Source organism: Strix uralensis, chromosome 27 (genome assembly GCF_047716275.1).
Source record: "Strix uralensis isolate ZFMK-TIS-50842 chromosome 27, bStrUra1, whole genome shotgun sequence".
NCBI classification, from domain to species: domain Eukaryota; kingdom Metazoa; phylum Chordata; class Aves; order Strigiformes; family Strigidae; genus Strix; species Strix uralensis.
In genome coordinates, this window is record NC_133998.1 from 5,196,503 (window position 1) to 5,215,451 (window position 18,949).

The 18,949-nt window shown below is 69.7% G+C and overlaps 2 protein-coding genes across 4 annotated transcripts; one reads left to right on the forward strand and one right to left on the reverse strand.

Annotated features, from left to right (window-relative positions):
- Positions 1-216: 216 nt before the first annotated feature.
- On the forward strand, positions 217-13,771 carry SSBP4 (single stranded DNA binding protein 4). Of its 3 annotated transcripts, XM_074851813.1 has the most exons (18): positions 217-439; positions 1,500-1,572; positions 1,734-1,795; positions 2,915-2,999; positions 7,080-7,169; positions 8,621-8,704; positions 8,884-8,943; positions 9,095-9,164; positions 9,289-9,359; positions 10,080-10,147; positions 10,278-10,323; positions 10,446-10,481; positions 10,584-10,638; positions 10,765-10,835; positions 10,962-11,040; positions 11,292-11,320; positions 11,886-11,987; positions 12,265-13,771. In XM_074851813.1, the coding sequence occupies exons 1-18, from the start codon at positions 384-386 to the stop codon at positions 12,292-12,294; spliced, it is 1,167 nt and encodes a 388-aa protein (XP_074707914.1). In that variant the 5' UTR covers positions 217-383; the 3' UTR covers positions 12,295-13,771. The 3 variants fall into 3 exon arrangements, with proteins under 3 accessions (XP_074707914.1, XP_074707915.1, XP_074707913.1); XM_074851814.1 differs by lacking the exon at positions 8,621-8,704; XM_074851812.1 differs by lacking the exon at positions 8,621-8,704 and having other exon boundaries at positions 10,446-10,638.
- A 93-nt stretch (positions 13,772-13,864) lies between these two features.
- Positions 13,865-18,669, reverse strand: ISYNA1 (inositol-3-phosphate synthase 1). Its single transcript, XM_074851790.1, has 11 exons — positions 18,541-18,669; positions 17,559-17,683; positions 17,313-17,474; positions 16,742-16,871; positions 16,456-16,649; positions 16,215-16,364; positions 15,919-16,134; positions 15,671-15,835; positions 15,485-15,598; positions 15,185-15,402; positions 13,865-14,280 (listed from the first exon to the last, which is right to left on the reverse strand). The coding sequence occupies exons 2-11, from the start codon at positions 17,670-17,672 to the stop codon at positions 14,064-14,066; spliced, it is 1,680 nt and encodes a 559-aa protein (XP_074707891.1). The 5' UTR covers positions 17,673-17,683; positions 18,541-18,669; the 3' UTR covers positions 13,865-14,063.
- Positions 18,670-18,949: the final 280 nt, after the last annotated feature.

An 18,949-nucleotide genomic window follows, 5' to 3' on the forward strand; every position in this document is an offset into this window, starting at 1 on the left:
CTCGTGTCCCTGTTTCTCCACACCCACCCCCTCGCCTCCCTGTCCCCCCGTATCCCCACCCCCTCCGTACCCCTCCCCTCCGCGCCCCCCCCCCCTTTCCTCCACCCCACGCTGGCCCCACCACCTCCTCCCCGCTGCCATCGCCCTTTTAAGAGCGGCGGACGCGGGCGGGGGGGGGGGGGGGGCGCGGCGTTGCTGGAACAGCCGCGCGGGGGGAGGCGGCGGCGGCGGCGCGGGGACCCCCGGCCCGGCGCGGCGGTTTCAAGCTCCCCCGCGGGCGCGGGGCCGGAGCCGCCGGGGCCGGGGCCGGGGCCGGGATGGCGGCGGGGAACCGGGACCGGGGCCGGGGCCGCTGACAGCCGGTGTCGCGCCGCCGCCCCAGCATGTACGCCAAGGGCAAGGGCTCCGGCGTGCCCTCGGACGGCCAGGCCCGCGAGAAGTGAGTGTGGCGGCGGCGGCGGGGGCGGGCGCGGGCCGGGGGCGCGGAAGTTTGCCGGGGCGGCCGCCGGGGGAGCGGGGATGGAGGGGGGGGGGGGACGGAGAAGGGAGGAGAGGGGGGGGGAGCGGGGGGCGGGCGGACCCCCGCGGCCCCGCCCCGCCGGGGCGCACCGGCAGCCGCCGCGGGGCAGCGGGAGCCGTCGGGGCTCAGCCGGACACCGGGGCCACCGCGATGTGCCCCGGGCCGCGGCATCCTCCGGGAGCCGGGATGTGTCGTCCGTGTCCCCCCCACCCTCCCCCCACCCCTCGCCCCCAGGCCCTGCCATGTCCCCGGGGCACCGGGAGCCGAGACGTCGTCGTCCGCTCCGGGCCCTGCCATCGCCGGGGCACCGGGAGCCGGGATGTCCCCCCCACCGGGGCACCGGGAGCCCACATGGCCCCCCCACCCGGCCCTGCCATCCCCCGGGGCACGGTGACCCGGCATCCCCGGCTGTGCCCGTCCCCGCCGTGCCCCGGTGCTCGGGGCCACCGCTGTCCCCGGGGGCACCTGCCGGAGCCGGAGAGGGGGGGGGGGCTGCACCCCCAAGCCCGGCCACCCCCGTGGGGTCCCCCGCGGGTCCCGTTCCCCACTGCCGGGGGGGTGATGGAACAGCGGGGACGGGTCCTCAGCAGGTCCCCGGGGCCCAGGGGACACCCGCGGTGGCACTTGTCCCGCGTGGGACGTGTCACCCGTCCCTGACTCATCCCACCGACGGGAACCGGGGCGGCCACCCGGGGGATGGGGCCAGTTGCCACCGAGAGGGTCCCGGTGGGACTCGGTGTCACCGGGGGGGGTGGGTGTGTGTCCCTGTGTCCCTTGCAGGGAGGTGACATCGACCCCCCCTCATTAATTCCACACGTTGACGTGGGGGGGCCCCGTCTTGCGGCACTCGGGATCTTCCCCTAATTTCGGGGGGGGGGACATGGGGCACCCCGGGGGTGGCGTGTCCCTGGGGGGTGGGACGGGGGGGGCTGTGCCCAGCCCTGACACCCCGTCCCTGTCCCTGTCCCCGTCCCCGCAGGCTGGCGCTGTACGTCTACGAGTACCTGCTGCACGTGGGGGCCCAGAAATCGGCCCAGACCTTCCTGTCGGAGGTAAGAGATTGGGGGGGGACACCCCCCCCCTCCTCCCGCCCCCCCCATCCCCTGAGCTTGGGGTCCTGCAGCCCCCGGGGCTCCCTGAGCCCATCCCCGGGGTGTCAGGCCTGGCAAGGCGATGCCTGACCCCCCCCCTCCCCACCCTGTGCCCCCCACAGATCCGATGGGAGAAGAACATCACGCTGGGCGAGCCCCCCGGCTTCCTGCACTCCTGGTGGTGGTGAGTTGGGGGGGGGGCAAAGGGGGGGGGGCACACCCCCTCCCCACACTGGGATTGGGGCTGGGGGCTGCCCCCCCCCCCTTTCCCTGCACTGCTGCCACCACATCACCTCGTACCCCATAAACCTGCTGCTCTGCTTTTCCCATCAGCGATTTCGGGGGCCCCCCCCACCCGCCCCCCCGCCGCCTTCACATCCCGGCTACACCCCGGCCCCCCCGCCCGGCCCCTCCAGATGGATCTAATTTGGCACCAAGCGTGGGGGGGGGGTGTCCCAGCGCTGGGGCTGGACCCCCTGCACCCGTTGCAGGGTGGGGGGGACCCCAACAGAGCACCCCTGGGGGGGGGGGTGTGATGATGGGGATGCTGGGGGGGGGCACCCCACGGGTTGGCATCATGCCGGGGGTCTCGCCCCGGGGGGAGGAGGGGGCTGGGGGGGGGCCTCAGTGGGGTGCAGGATGCGGCCGGGCGCCGCGATGCCGCCGCGTTCAGCCATTTCCAATAAACGATTAGTTGGTGATTTATGGGGGGGGGGGACACACAGAGCAGGGCCGGGGAGGGGGGGGGGGCACGGCGCCTTCCAGCCCCTTAACCCTCCCGCTGCCGGCACCCGGCCACCACACCCCAAATCTGGGGGGGGGACACCCAGAAGCAGTGCTTGGGGGTGGCGGGGGGGGTGACACCCACCACCGGCCCCTCCGCTGTCCCACCCCAGTGCCGGGGGTGGGGGGGGATGGGGGTCGCGGGGCGGCAGGACCCCCCCCCATCCCGCCCCCGGGATGCTGCAGCCTGATGTAAAGTCCCAGGAATTTGGGCTCCGGCCGTAGCGACCGTTTCCAGGGAAAACAGGCGGCAGCGCCGGAGCCGGGAGGCCCCCGCCACGCCGGGGGCGGGGGGGGGACACACACACACACTCAGCACCGGCCCCCCCCCGCCGCACCCCGCACCCTGCCAGCCATCGGTGTCACGAGTGTGGCCGGGCTCAGCCGGCGCTGGGGGACGTGCCACGGGGCACAGCGGGCCAGGGCGGGGGGGGGGATAGGGATGCTTTTTTTTTTTTTGGTGGGGGGGGTGTCCTGACCCGCTCTGTGTCTGTGTGTCCCCCCCCCCGACACCCCCCAGCGTCTTCTGGGACCTGTATTGTGCCGCTCCCGACCGCCGGGAAACCTGTGAGCACTCCAGCGAGGCCAAAGCCTTCCACGACTACGTGAGTACCGCCGTGCTGGGGGGGCCTCTGTGCCCCCCCCAGCTCCCCATGTGGCTCCCCCCCCCTGCCGTGAGACCCCCCCCCCCCCAGTGCCAAGGACGCCGGCGGTCCGGGGGTTAACGGTGGCTCTGCCAGCCCCGGCCTCGCCAGCCTGGGTGACCTATTTTGCAGGGCGATGCGGGGAGGGGGGGGGGTAATCCCTGGGGGCCTGGCTCAGCGTGTGTCCCCCCCCCTCCCCGAGACCCCAGTGTGCCCATCCCCCTCCACCGACCCCACAGGGGACCCCCAGATCCGGCCCCATCCCATGGCGGGGGCGAAGTAACAGGCTCTTGCTTCCCAAATGGGGGGGTTGGGGGCCTCCCCCCCCCCCCCCCACCTCCTCACCCGGGGGCCACCACGGTCCTGGGGTTCAGTGGGACCCCCCCCCACCCACCGATGGGACCCCCCCCACCCACCGGCAGCTCCGTTCCTTATCGGTGAGGAGTTAATCATTGGCACAGAGTCAACAGCCCGGCTGCCCTCGGGGGGGGGGGGGGTCACGGGGTGGGGGGGGGACGGGGTCCTGGGGTGGTGGGGACCCACCGGGGGGGTGGGATGGGGGGTGCTGTGCGGGATGCTGGGGGGGGATACGTGGTGCTGTGAGATGGGGGGGGTGTTTTTGTGGTGCTGGGGGGCGCTCTGGGAGCCGCGGGGTGCTGTGGGGTCCCCATTGCCGTGGGGTGTCCACACATTGCCCCCCACCCTCTCCCCATCCCTCCATAGCGGCCGGACACCCCCCCCCCGACACCCCCCCCCCGGGGTGCTCATCACCCAGCTTGGGTGGGGGGATGTGGGGGGTGTGGGGGTGACCGTGATGCCCTCGGGGCCGCCCGTCCCCGCTGCGGGGTCCCCGTGGGGGTGCGTGGGCCCGCGTGTGCCTGCGCCAGCACCGCGGGGGCTGCAGCAGGGCCCCCCCCCCGCCCCCCCCCCTCGCTGCCCCCGGCCCCCCGGCGCTGCGGAGCTGATTTTCATGCTGGAATTAATGAGGCTGCCGGTGCGGTGACGCCGGGGACGCGGCGCGGGTCAGGCCGCGTTGCCATGGCAGTGCTGCTTGGCAGGCAGAGCTTGGGGGGGGGAGCACCCCTAATCTCCCCCCCCAGCCCCCCCCCCCCCACACCCCAGGGGACCCCCGGCACCACCACAGCCCCATCCTGGTGCCCACCGGTTGCCGTGGCCAAAGCGGGGTGACTCGGGGCTCCCCGGTGTGGAGTGGGTGCCCCTCGCCTGCGCCCATGGGTGCTGCTCAGCGGGACCCCCCCCCTCGGGGCACATCGGGACCCCCTCGCCCCCCACCATGAGCATCGTGGGGACAGTGACCCCGAATTGCTGGGGGGGGGGGGGGGGGGCTGGCCTGTGTGTGGCAGTGGGAGGAGCGGTGGCAGCAGCCGGCCCCACAGTGGGGTTTGGGGTGTGTCCCCCCCCCCGGGGTGCAGCAGTGTAGGGACCCCCCCACACATGTGCCCCCCCCCCCCTGTTTTCTCCCTCCTGACCTTGAGCCTGGAGGAGGAGCTGAAACTCCCCAACCTGTTGCCATGGCAACTCTGCTTTGCATCACTGAGTGATGGGGGGGGCAGCGGGGGTCCAATTCAGTCCCTGCCATGGTGAGGGGGGGGGCAGCACTGTCCCCCTTGGGGGGCTGGAGCTGGCGGGGGGGGGGCACTGGTGGCCACACTCTGGGCTGGGGGAGTCAAGGAGTGTCGCTGTGCCATGGGGCAGGAAAGGGGCGGGGGGGTCCCCAAGGGGGGACAGGGCCTGCACCTCCCTCTGCCTTGGCTCTGTTCCCGGGGGGGGGGACAGCGCCTGTGCCCCCCCCCACCCCCTCCCCAGGCAAAGGTGTCCCTGGGGCAACTCTGTGGGGCCGTGGGGTGACGCTGCTGCCATCGCACCCTTCACCCCTCCCGGCACCCCCCAGGTGATGGGGACAGAGCCCCTGGGGCCGCTGCTGGCTGGGGACCTGTTCCCTGTGCTGGGGGGGGTGGGCTCCATGGTGGCTCCGTGGTGGCTCCGTGGTGGCTCTGCAGTGAGCACCATGCTGGGCTGTGTGGTGGGACACTGGTGGGACCATGGTGAGCTCCATGATGGCCTCCTTGATGGCTCCGTGATGTCTCTGTGGTGGGACCGTTGTGGGCTCTGTGATGGCTCTGTGTTGGGCACCATGGTGGGCACTGTGGTGGCTCCATGATGGCTCCGTGATGTCTCTGTGGTGGGACCATGGTGAGCTCCATGATGGCCTCCTTGATGGCTCCTTGATGGCTCTGTGGTGGGCACCATCGTGGGCTCTGTGATGACTCTGTGGTGGGACCCCTGCTCGTGCTCCATGATGGCTCCATGGTGGGCACTCTGGTGGGACCATGGTGGCCTCCATGATGGCTCCACGATGCCTCTGTGGTGGGACCATGGTGAGCTCCATGACGGGCTCCATCATGGGCACCATGGTGGGGTCCACAATGGCTCCGTGGTGGCTCCATGATGGTCACCATGATGGCTCCGTGGTGGCTCCGTGATGTTCACCATTGTGGCTCTGTGGTGGCTCCATGATGGTCACCATGATGGCTCCGTGGTGGCTGCATGGTGGGGTCCACAGTGGCTCCGTGGTGGCTCCATGATGGTCACCATGATGGCTCTGTGGTGACTCCATGATGTTCACCATGGTGGCTCCGTGATGGTCACCATGATGGCTCCCTGGTGGCTCTGTGATGGTCACCATGATGGCTCTATAGTGGGACCACAGTGGGCTCTGTGGTGGCTCCCTGACGAGCTGCATGGTGGGACCATGGTGGGCTCCCTGAGGGGCACCTACTGGCCACACGCGCCCTGTGCCACCCCCATCACCCCAAACATCCCCGAGGTGTGTGTGTCCCCCCCTCACCCCAACCCCAGGGCCTGGCTGGGGGGGGGGGGGGGGGGGCACCATTCGCTACCACAACAGGGACCGAGGGGTTAACGGGGAGGGAGGCTGGGGGGTGCAGGGCATTGTGGGCAGTTTCAGGATGGGGGGGGGGCACGCCTGGCCCCCCCCAGTCCCCCCCAGTTGTGTGTGTCCCCCCCCCGGGTACTGGTGGTTTTGGCTGCCTGCACAGACTCCCATTGTCTTGCAAATGATCCCCGGGGCTGGGGAGCGCCCGGGGCCCGATCCTGCAGCCCATTCCTGAGGTGGGGGGTCCCGGGACCCCCCCCCCCGCCTCAGCCGCCCCCCCTCCAAGCCGAGCAGGCACCAGGCCTCAGCATGGCCACACCAGGGGGGTGGGGACCCCCGGTTGGGCGCCCCTGGGCACCCACTGTCACCTTTGTGCCTGTCACCAGTGTCCCAGGTGTGACCCCGTGTTCAGGCCGTGACCCCTGCGCCCCCCCCCCGCCGCGGGTCACCCCCCGAGTCTCACACCCCCCCCCCCCCCCAACCACCCCCCCCCCATCCCCATTTCCACGCCAGCAGCACCCACGGGTGCCGGACCCCGTCACTCCTCAGCGGGTGATGCCCCCCTTCACACGCAGCCGGGGCCCCCCCTCTCCCCACAGCGGGCTGGGGGGCCGTGGGGCAGCGCGGGGCCCCCCGCTTGGAGGGGGCAGCGCGAGGTCCCCCCCCCCCCCCCCCCTTTTCTCTTCTCCTCCTCCCCTCCAAATTGAAACCAGTTGTGGCGGAGGGGCCGAGCCGGAAAGCGGCACATTCCTTCCCTTAACAGCTCCCCTCGGACGGGGCCGGCAGGCGAGTGGGGCCAGGGCCCCCTGCCCGCGCCCCCCCCCCCCCGCCCTGGCCCCCATGGGGTCCCCCCGGGGCCAGCCGCAGCCCCCCCGGCCCCCCCGTTTTGGCTGGGAGGGGAGCGGGCTGAGTTCTCCCCGCGCTGCCCTCTTGCTCGCGCAGGCCGGTGTGGGTGCTCGGTGGCATCTTGGGGACATGGGGACAGGGTGGCCCCAATCTCTGCCCCCCCCCCCCCGGCCCCATGGCACAGGGGCCGGATCGGGCACCGCCTGCTCCCCCGCGGGGTGCTGGGGGGTGCCAGGGGGACCCCCCCCCCGTGGTGCTGAGCTCTCCTTTCCCCGCAGAGTGCGGCGGCGGCGCCCAGCCCGGTGATGGGGAACCTGCCCCCCGGTGACGGCATCCCGGGGGGGCCCATGCCCCCCGCCTTCTTCCAGGTACCGGCCTGCCCGTGCGGCACCCCCCCCCCCGCCTCTGCTGCCGGCGGGGGGACGGGCAGGGCTGGGGGGGGCGCGGGGGGGCGCAGGGGTGTCATCGTGCTGCGTGTGCTTGTGCACGAGTGAGCGTGGGGCTGTGTGTGGGGGGGTGAGCGTGCACGTAGGTGCGATTGTGAGCGTGTGAGTGTGCGAGGGTGTGTGATGGCACACGTGTGTGAGCATGTGAGCGTGCATGGATATGTGATAGCACGCGTGTGTGTGAGTGTGCAAGGGTGTGTGATAGCACGCGTGTGTGTGAGTGTGCAAGGGTGATAGCACTCGTGTGTGTGAGTGTGCAAGGGTGTGTGATAGCACACGTGTGTGTGAGCATGTGAGCATGCATGGATATGTGATAGCACACGTGTGTGTGAGTGTGCAAGGGTGATAGCACACGTGTGTGTGAGTGTGCAAGGGTGATAGCACTCGTGTGTGTGAGTGTGCAAGGGTGTGTGATAGCACACGTGTGTGTGAGCATGTGAGCGTGCATGGATATGTGATAGCACACGTGTGTGTGAGTGTGCAAGGGTGTGTGATAGCACACGTGTGTGTGAGTGCAGGGGTGTGTGATGGCACATGTGTGTGAGTGCAAGGGTGTGTGGTAGCACACGTGTCTGTGAGCATGTGGGCATGCACGGATATGTGACAGCACACGTGTGTGTGAGTGTGCAAGGGTGTGTGATAGCACGTGTGAGTGCACAGATGTGTGATAGCACACACGTGTATGTGCAAGAATGTGTGATAACACGTGTGTGTGAGCATGTGAGTATGCACAGATGTGTGATAACGTGTATGTGTGTGAGTGCACGGATGTGTGACAGCACACGTGTGTGTGAGTGCACGGATGTGTGACAGCACACGTGTGTGTGCATGTGGGGCTGTGAGCTTGCTTGTGCATGTGTGAGCATCGCGTGTCTGCTCACAGCACGAGGCGTGAGCGTGCACACGTGTCCTCGCAGAGCCCTGCGTGTGCCTCTGAGCGCTGCACACGCATGTGTGTGTGTGTGCAGGGACACAGAGGGTTTGTGTGTGCACACGCGGGCCCTGCAGCTGTGCGAGCACACGCGTGTGCGAGCCCGGGTGTGCACCAGGGCCCTCGCCCGCCGTGCTGGGGAACCCGCTTGCGCTCCCCACGCCACGTGCAGGCGTGTGCGTGCCCTTAGCGTGTGCACACGCGTGTGCGTGCAGCCAGGGGGGGGTTGTTCCACGAGCCGGGGGCCCCCCCACACCACAGCCAGACCCCCCCACCCCCCCCTGCCCCGGTGCTGCCCCTGCCCCAGCCTGGCGCCAGCCCCATGCCCCCCCCTACACCCCCCACCGGGGTGTCCCCTGTCCCCCCCCTGCCCCGCCCTGGGGGCCGCTGCCCCCCCCCAGCGCCCCCCCCGGCCCGTAACCGTGTTTTATTTCTCTTGAAGGGACCTGCGGGCTCTCAGCCATCACCCCACGCCCAACCTCCGCCCCACAACCCCGGGGCCCCCATGTTGGGGCCGCACAACCAGGTAAGGTTGGGCACAGCCCGGCAGCCCCCGGCCGCCCCCCCCCCTCCCCTCCAGCCCCCCCCAGCGCCCGCAGGAGTGCCCCAGCCAACCCCCCCCACCCCAAAAGGTGATGCCGCAGCCCCCCCATTCCCCCCCAGCCCCAACTCACCCACTGCCCCCCCCTGCTCCCTCTCTTGCAGCCCTTCATGTCCCCCCGCTACCCCGGCGGCCCCCGGCCCCCGCTCCGGATGCCGAACCAGGTGAGGTGGGCGCGGATGGGACCCCCCCCCCTCCTTGTCTCCCCACCAGAAACCACCCCCGCTTCATGCCGAAGTGGGTGCAGACCCCTCTGGGTGGGGGGTCCCACAGCACCCTGACCTGATGTGTGTCCCCCCCCCCGACTCTCCGCAGCCTCCCGTGGGTGTCCCCGGCTCCCAGCCGCTGCTGCCCAACGCCATGGATCCGGCCGCGCGGTCGCAGGGTGAGTTGGGGGGGTCCTTGTCCCCATCGGGTGTTGTGTCACCCCCCCCCCCCCCAGCTTGTGGGGAGGGGGTGATGTGGGGTCTCACACCTCCACCCCCCCCCCCCCCCCAAACTTTGCGCAGGGCATCCCGGCATGGGGGGCCCGATGCAGCGCATGAACCCCCCGCGAGGCATGGCCGGCATGGGCCCCCAGGTGAGGGGGACACGGGGGGGGGACAGGGGTATGGAGAGGGGACAAGGATGGGGTTGGGGACAGGGGTACGGGGGGACAAGGGTGAGGGACAAGGATGGGTGACATGGGGACAGGGGTAGGGACAAGGATGGGGGACAGGGATCAGGAGTGGGGACAGGGATGGGGCAGAGGGACAGGGATGGGGACAAGGATGGGGGACAGGGATCAGGAGTGGGGACAGGGATGGGGACAAGGGACAGGGGTGGGGACAAGGATGGGGGACAGGAATGGGGACTGGGGGCCAGGGATGGGGCCAGGGATGGGGGACAGGGACAGTGATGGGAACAAGGAGACAGGGATGGGGACTGGGATGGGGCCAGGGGGACAGGGATGGGGACAGGGATCAGGGGTGGGGACAGGGATGGGGACAGGGGGACAGCAATGGGGGACAAGGGTGGGGGACAGGGATGCGGACAGGGATCAGGGGTAGGGACAGGGGTGGGGACAGAGATGGGGACAAGGATGGGGGACGGGGACAAGGATGGGAACAAGGAGACAGGGACGGGGATGGGGACAGGGGGGACAGGGATGGGGGACAAGGATGGGTGACAGGGATGTGTGACACGGGAACAGGGATGGGAACAGGGCGACAGGGATGGGCAACATGGGGACAAGGATGGGGCCAGGGGTGGGGCCAGGGGTGGGCTTAGGGCCAGGGCCTGACCCCTGCTCTCCCTGCAGACCTACGGCAGCGGGATGCGCCCCCCCCCCAGCTCGCTGGCCGGCCCCGGCATTCCCGCCATGAACATGTAAGGCCCCCCCCGCGCCCCCCCCACCCCCCCCAGGAGCTGGGCAGGGGGAGCCGGGTGGCCACACAGGGTGGGGGGGGGGCCCAGGGAGCGGCAGGACCCCCCCTCACCTCTCCCTGTTGCCTTCCAGGGGCCCCGGTGGCCGCGGGCCCTGGCCGAACCCCAACGCCAACTCCGTAAGTCGGGGGGGGGGGGGGCGGAATACCTGGGGGGGGGCGCACACACACACACACTGGGGCCATGGGGGTGCTGGCTCCATGCCCCCCCCCCTTGCTGACTCCCCCCTTGTCCCCCCCAGATCGCCTACTCCTCCTCGTCCCCTGGGAACTATGTGGTGAGTATCGGGGTGCGCGCGGGGCGGGGGGGGGCCATGCTGCGGGCAAACCCGCTGTGCCCCCCCCCTCCCCCAACCCACCTCCCTCCTTTCCCCCCCCAGGGTCCTCCCGGGGGTGGGGGCCCCCCCGGCACCCCCATCCTGCCCAGCCCCGGAGGTGAGTGTCTGCAGGGAGCGGGACGGGACGAGGCGCAGGGGTGGGGGGGACAGTGGGGGGTGTGGGGGGGGATAAAATTTGGGGTGCTATGCTCACCCCCCCCACCCTGATGTGCCCCCCCCTCAGACTCCACCAACTCCAGTGAGAACATGTACACCATGATGAACCCCATCGGGCCCGCGGGGAACCGGCCGAACGTGAGTGATGGGGACAGGGATGGGGGGGGGGGGTTGGGGGGGGGGTTGGGGGGGGTCCCCCCCTATTTCTCACCCCCCCTATTTCTCACCCCCCCTATTTCTCACCCCCCCTCTGTTTCCTTCCAGTTCCCAATGGGGCCCGGACCTGAGGGTCCCATGGGCGGCATGAGCGCGATGGAGCCACATCACATGAACGGATCCTTAGGTGGGTACCCCCCCGCCCCCCCAAACTCCCCCCCCCTCGCGGCCAAGGGTGTCGTGTGTGTGTGTCCCCCTGTCCCCCCCCCCCCCCCCAGCCAGCCCCCCCCGGGGGTCCCCAGCGCTGCGGCGGCCCCATCCTGCGGTCCGTGAGCTCCATCTGCGGGCAGCCAGGCTCCGTGCAGGGCCCCGCCACGGCTGGGGGGGGGCACACGGACTGGGGGGGGGGGCACTGACCCTCTGCTGTCACCCTTGCAGGCTCCGGGGACATGGACGGGCTGCCAAAGGTGAGTGGGGGGGGGCCCCTGAAACCTTGTGTGCCAGGATACCCCCCCATGCACTGGGACCCCCATGTGCTGGGACCCCATTTATTGCCCCCTCCCCCCATGCACTGGGACCCCATTTATTGCCCCCCCCATGCACTGGGACCCCATTTATTGGGCCCCTCCCATGTGCTGGGACCCCATTTATTGCGACCCCCTATTTATTGGGACCCCCCCCATGCACTGGGACCCCCAGATACTGGGACCCCATTTATTGACCCCCCCCACGATGTACTGGGACCCCATTTATTTGGCCCCGCATGTGCTGGGACCCCCAGATACTGGGACCCCATTTGTTGCCCCCCCCCCAGTTTACTGGGACCCCCCCACCCCATGCACCAGGACCCCATACACTGGCCCCCCCTCTGTGCACTGGAACCCCATTTATTGCCCCCAACATGCACTGAGACCCCATTTCTGGGACCTCCCCCATTCACCAGGACCCCCCCCCCCATACAGCAGGACCCCTCACCATTCCCCCCCCCCCCCCAAAGTAACATTTTTCTCCCCCCCCCCCTTCTCCCCCCAGAGCTCCCCCAGTAACTTGGGGGCCCTGAGCAACCCCCCCGGCACCCCGCGGGACGACGCCGAGCTGAGCAGCAATTTCTTAAACCCCTTCCAAAGCGACAGCGTAAGGGACCCCTGGGGGGGCAGGTGACAGCGAGGGGGGGGGCCCGGGGCGGGGGGGGGGGCCTGGCAGCCAGTGACAACGTGGGGGTGGGGGGGTGTCAACAGTAAAATCCCCACGACAGACCCTCCCTTATGGCAGCGGAGAAGGTTTGGGGGGGGGTGCCTTGGCCAAGGGGCTGGGAGGCAAGGGGGGGGGGGGGGGGGGCAGCTGTGTGTGTGTGCCCCCCCCGCGCCCCCCCCCCCCCCCGCTAACCCTGGGGTGTCTCCGCTCTCTCTAGTACTCGCCCAGCATGACAATGAGCGTGTGAGCCCAGCGCCGCCGACAGCCAGACGCCCACCCACACCACAGAAAAAATAATTAATAATAATTACCAACCCCCCCCCTTCCCAGCCCCCCCCACCCCCCCAAAAACACTAAACAAAACAAAAAAATGGCAGGAAAAAAAATAATAATTAGAAATAAGTCATGCGACTTATTTACTGCCCACCCACCCCCCCCACCCCTGGGCAGGGACCACCCCAGCACTGGGGGACACCCCCCCACCCCCACCCCCCACCCACCCCTCCCAGACCACCCCCCAGGGTGGGGGCAGGCGCTGGGGTGGGGGGGTCTGGCACTGTGGTGGTGGGGGGGGGGGGCGGTGGAACTGTTGTGGGGGTGTTTTGCCCCCCCCCGGGGTGGTGCCAGTGCTCCCCCCAAGCAGGGGGAAGGGGATTTGGGGGGGGGCTCATGGCACTGTGCCCCCCGCCGTAGCAGGTGGTGCCACCCCCCCCGGCATGGGGAGGGGGATTTTGAGGGGGGGGTTCACGGTGCTGTGCCCCCTGTTCCCCCCCCCCCCCCGCCCCCATGGCATGCTGCCCGGCTGGGGCACATGCAGTAATTACAATTAGCTGAAATGCTAATGAACAGTGCCCCCCCCCCCCCCTCCATCCCATGGTGGAGGGGGGGGGGGGGGGGGCATAGCCAACCCCCAGCCCTGCCAAACCCGCGGGGGGGGGCCATACCGCCAGCACAGCCCCCCCCCACCAAGCCAGGGGCACCCCAGGCTGTGCTGGGGGGGGGGTGGGAGGGGGGTGGGGGGGGCCCAAGCCATACCCCCCCCCATGGAGCATCCCCCCCACCCCCCCCCAAGCACTCTATAGGGCAGGCCCCAGTGCAGAGAGCAGCCCCCCCCCCCGGCAGCGAGCCAGCCCCGGGGGGGGGTCCCCGGCCCCCAGCCCTGTCTGCGTGCTCAGCCAGCACTGTGATCCCCAGCCCCCCCCCCGAGCGCCAGACCGGGGCCCCCCCTTCCTGCCCCCCCCCCCCAGGGACCACTTGTAAAACTTTAATATGAAGGAATTTTTTTGTGTGTGTTTTTTTTCTGATTTTTTTTTTTTTTTCCTCTTTTATAACAGAAAGGACCTCAACCCCCTCCCCCCGACCCCCTCCCCCCCACCTCAAAACTGCCGCCGCGCACCCAGGTCCCCTCCCCTGTACAGCTCCGTGCCGGGGGGGCCCCATCCTGCCCCCTGCCAAGGTGGGGGGGGGGCAGCCCCCAGCCCCTGTAGGGGTAGCGCCCACCATAGGCATAGTCGTTCTGTGTAGGGACCCCCCCCCATTTCTAGTCCCCAGAGCCTTTAGAGCCCCCGTTGCTTATCAAAACAAAACAGGGGACCCCCCCCCCAACAAAAAAAAGAAAAAAAAAAAAAAAAGAAAAAAATTTAAAAAAAAAAATCCCAACCCACCAAAACCCCACCCCACCACCCCACCCCCCCGCATCAATAAATGTAATTTGATTTTTTTTCAGAAGGTGCCGGCGTTCAGCTCTCGCTTTGGGGCTGGGGGGGGCTCTGGGGGGGGGGGGGGGGGGGGGCAAGGAACCAGGTGAGACGGGGGGGGGACACATGATGTGCTCCGGGTTTATTGGCGGGTACAAAGCTTCACAGTTTCGAGTTGGCGTCGGAGCCGGGCAGCCCCGAGCGCTTGGAGAGGCCGGGGGGGGGCCACAGGTCATGGACCCCCCCCCTCCGACCCCCAAATCCACCCCCCCCACCCCCCCCTAAAAAGCTGATATGAAATATAAAAAAGCACCGGCTGTTAGTCGCCCCCGTCGACGTGGAGGGGGGTCCGGGGGGGTCCCGGCCGGGGGGTGCCGGGACAGGGGTGCCCGTTGAGGTGGGCGGCCGCCGGTGCCTTTTTGGGGGCGAGGGGACAGGCGGCCCCCCCGGGGCAGGAGCGCTTCGGGCTGGGGACCGGCCGCTGCATCTTGTGCTCCAGCAGCATGTGGTTCTGGGGGGGCAGCCCCAGGCAGGCCCTGCGGGGGGGTGGGGAAAAAAAAAAGGGGGGGCTTAGGGATGGGAAGGGGAATGTGATGGCAGCGGGCAGCCCGTGAGCCAGGAGCCAGCAGTGGTGGGGACAGTGAGTGTGGGGCAACTGGGACCACTGGTGCTGGGAACCCCCTGAACTGGGCACTGGGACCGACCCACTTGTGCTGGGAACCCCCTGAACTGGGTGCTGGGACCCCTGGGTGCTGGGACCCCCCTGAATTGGGCACTGGGACCCACTGGTGTTGGGAACCCCCTGAACTGGGCACTGGGACCAACCCACTGGTGCTGGGAACCCCCCAGATTGGGCACTGGGAACCCCCTGAATTGGGCACTGGGACCCACTGGTGTTGGGAACCCCCTCAATTGGGTACTGGGACTGATCCACTGGTGCTGGGAACCCCCTGAACTGGGCACTGGGACCCACTGGTGTAGGACCCCCTGGGCATTAGGTACCGGGGTCTGTGGGTGTTGAACACCCACCCTGGGCATTGGGACCTGCTCCCACTGGGCACCCCAGGCACTGGGAACTGGGGACCCATCCGCACTGGGACCTGTTGGTGCTGGGCATCACCAGGACCCACCAGTATCGAACACCCCGGGCACTGGGACCAGCGTCTTTGGGCATCACGCACCAGGATGCACCGGCACTGGGACCCACTGGTGGCATCACCCAGGCTGTGGGCACCAGGACCTACTGGATTTGGCCACCCCACGTGTGGGTGCTGGGCACCCCCGGGCACTGGGACCCACAGACCCTGAGCGCTGGGTCCCACTGGTGTTGGCACGCTGGGTATCGCCCACCGGGTCACCTCTACAAGCTTTGGGTGCCACCACGGGCAGCGGGGTGGGTGGGATGTGGCCCCCATGAACCCGGGGACCCCCCAGGGGTACCTCAGGATGTTCTCGATGCAGCTGCGCTGGCGGAAGAGGGCGTTGACGACGGGGGTGCCCTCGGGCACCAGCGGGGCCTTGCAGAGGAAGGCGACGATGGAGAGGACGCTGTGGAAACCCTGGAACTCGGGGTCGGCCTCGGTGCAGAAGGTGACGCGTTGGCACAGCTCCGTCAGGATGGCCAAGTCCAGGATGATGGGGCTGGCCAGCAGCGAGTCCTGCGGGCACCGAGGGAGGGGGGTGAGCCACCCCCCCCACTCCCGGCCAAGACAAAACACCCCCCGCTCGCCCCCCACGCACCTCACACGTGTTGTGGATGACGATGGTGTTGGTGCCACCCATCATGATCTCCGACGTGTACTCGTCCAGCGCCCGTTTGCTGTCCCCCACGTAGGGCACGTACTTGATCACCACCTGCGAAGCCACGTCCCCGTCACCCCCCATCGTCACCGCGTGTCCCCCCCCACACCCCAACCCCCAACTCACGCAGTGGTCGGGCTTGTCCTGGGGGCCGTAGAGGATGGGGTTGGCCTGGACCGTGTCATCCACCACGTTGCTCTTGGAGATCTCCTTGGAGCGGAACTGCTGCGGGGCCGAGAGGTTCTTCCCGTCGTTGTTGCCCAGGTGGTTGTAGCTCACGATGGACTTGGTCTGGGCAGGGGGCACAGGCAGGTCACACCCCCCCACATCGCAGTCAGGTCCCCCCCTCCCCACCCTGCCCCGTCCCTACATACCTTCAGTCCAGCGCCCACCAAAAAATCCACCAGCACCGACTTGAGTTTGGTTTGACCCGACTTAAAGTCGTCGCCGCAGATGAAGACGCGGCGCTGGGCGGCCAATTCCACCGCCCCCGGCACGAAGGTGTTCTGGGGGGAGCCGTTGATGTAGGCGCAGCCCTCCAGGATGCTGGCCACGGCGAAGAGCGTGGACGGGGACACCTCCAGGCCTCGCTGCGGGGACACGGGGCGGCTCAGCACCAGCAGGGCAGTGGTGTCACCCCCCCTCCGGTGCCCTCCCCTTGTCCCCTGACCTCGATGGCCCGCAGCAGGTTGTCGGCGGTGTCGTTGAGCCCCGGCACGACGTCGCAGAAGCGCTCCGTGTTGGCCGTCCAGAGGACGATGACTTTATCCACCCCGCTGCTCTCCCTGAAGTCCCGGATGTCCCTGCGGATCTGCTCCACCTGCGACAGCACCGAGGGGGACACATCAGCGCGATGGCATCCCCCATGACCCCCCCACTACCACTGCCACCACCACTGTCCCCCCCAGGACCTGCTCAGCCATGGAACCCCGGAGGACGTTGTCCGCCCGCTCCTCCTGGTTGGCGGCGATGAACTCGGGGATGTAGATGGAGGGTCGGGGCTTCATCTTCTCCAGGTGGGGCCAGAGCTGCTCCTGCAGCGGCCAGTCCAGCACCTCCGCCCGCCGCATGGCCTCCGCCAGGTTCAGTGAGGAGATGTCCCAGCCTGGGGGACAAGGGGTGACCCAAACTGCTCAGAGTCCCCCGCCCCATTGCAGGGTTCCCCCCCCACCTCCGACTCCTCTGTGTCCCACCTACCATCAAAAACGATGTCGTTGGGGTGCACCATGGGCAGCAGGTCCCGGAAAGGCACGTAGACGTCACCGCTGGGACCGGTGCCCAGGCAGACGGTGGAGGCTTGGAGCAGGGAGCCGTAGTAGTTGGCTTTCTGGGATGGAGAATGCAAAGATGAGCTGCCAGCATGAGGAGGGGGGGTCCCCAGCACCCCCAAACCTCACCCGCCATGCTGGGGAACCCACTTGCGCTCCCCACGCCACGTGCAGCCGTGTGCGTGCCCTTAGTGTGTGCACACGTGTGTGCATGCAGCCGGGGGGGTGTTACACGAGCTGGGGGCCCCCCCACACCGTGCCACAGCCAGATCCACGCCCCCCGCCCCCGGTGCTGCCCCCTCCCCAGCCTGGCGCCAGCCCCATGCCCCCCCCTACACCCCCAAACCAGGGGGCTGAGGCTGCAGCCCACCTCCGCAGGGGCAGGGAGAGGGGGTGCAGCACCCGGGTGCAGATGGGAGCAGCTGAGCTCCGTGTCCTCATATCCCTGTGGGACACCGGGGCCCTGGGACCTCGCTGGGGTCCCAGGGGGTGACACCCACCTTGCGCCCTGTCTTGGTCATCCAGGACAGCCCCAGCTTGTTGGCCAGCACGGCCGCTGTCACCGTCGTGCCGTTGTTGCCCCCCCAACCCACCAGCATCACCCCCAGGCGAGGGACCTGCCGCCCCGTCCGGAAGGTGAAACGGGTCGAGCACGGCCGCACCTACGGGACAGAGACGGGACACATGGGGACAAGCAGAGCCACCGCCAAGCCCCCCTGCCAGCCCCCTGCCCGCCCTGCCCCTACCTTGGTGACGCCGTTCTCCTTGCAGACGTGCACGGTGCTGTACATGTACTTGGCCTCGATGAAATCTTTGCTGTACGTGACGTCGGGGCTCTCCACAAGGAATGTCTCTGCCATTGTTCCTGGAGCTGGAATTGGAGGAAATGGGTGTCAGCCCCGCAGGCCTGGCACGCTGGGGCCCCCCTGGTGTCCCCCCCCCCTCTGCTCCGGCACCGCTCCCTGCCAGGCTGTGCCGCCGGTGGGGACCGTTGGCTCCCTGCCCCACGGCCCCCCAGCGTGGCGGTGGCGGAGGGGCTGTCACTGCTGCCCCTTCCCACGCGAGCCCCGGCACTGGTCGCTGCCCCCAGGACAGGCGGGGATCGGGGGGGGGGTGTCATCGGGCCTCCCCCTACCCAGACACCCCCCCCCCCTCCAACCCAGGCCCAGGAGCTCCCTGAGCCCCCAGCAAGCCGGGAGGGTGCAGGGTCCCCGTTCTGCTCAGGGCAGGCAGGAGGTTGTCCCTGCTGTCCCCTCCCTGGGGGTGGCAGGGGGCACAAGGAGGGCATGGGGGACTTGGGATGATCCCAGGGGACATGGGGACAAGGGCTGTCGGCCCTCCCTGGGGTGGCAGGGGGTACAGGGGACATGGGGTGTCCCCTCTCTCTGGGGTGGCAGGGGGTGCAGGGGACATGGGGACAGGGGCTGTCCCCCCTCCCTGGGGTGGCAGAGGGTGCAGGGACTCCCCAGGGACTCCCAGGCTGTCCCCACTCCTTGGGGTGCAGGGGACATAGGGAGTCCTTGCACCCCAGGGCGGCACAGGGGACGTGGGGACAAGGGCTGTCCCCGCTCTCCCGGGGGACACGAGGGCCAGGGCTGACCCTGCCGCCCCCAGCGCGTCCGGGGGCACGGGGGGACACGGACACGGCCCCGGGGCCGCCCCCACTCCCCGGGACCGAAGGACCAAACCCCTTCCCGGGCCGCCCCCGCCCTCCCCGCGGGCACTCACCGGGTCGGGCCGGGCCGGGCGCGCTGGAGGCGGCGGAGCCGGTGCCGGTGCTGCCCCGCGGGGGATGATGCGATCGCGGCTGCGGCCGCCCCGGCTCTCGCCGCTTAATCGGCTCCCAGGACCCGCCCCCCCCCCCCGCCGGCCCCGCCCCCCCCCGGCCCCCGCGCGACCCACCCCCCCGCACGTGCCCCGCCGCCCCCGGCACCGGCGCCCCCGGGACCCCCCCCCCCCAACCCCACCCCCGGTCCCGGCCCCGCGGCAGGTGCGGGGCGGCCCCGGGGCCCCGCCGGCGGCTTTTACCGGGGCGGGGGGAGCGGGGGGGGGGGGGGAGGCGGAGGGGAGCGGCCGGTGACCCGGGAAGGGGAAGTGGCGCCGGGGCCGGGGCTCGGGCCGGGGCCGGGGGTCCCGC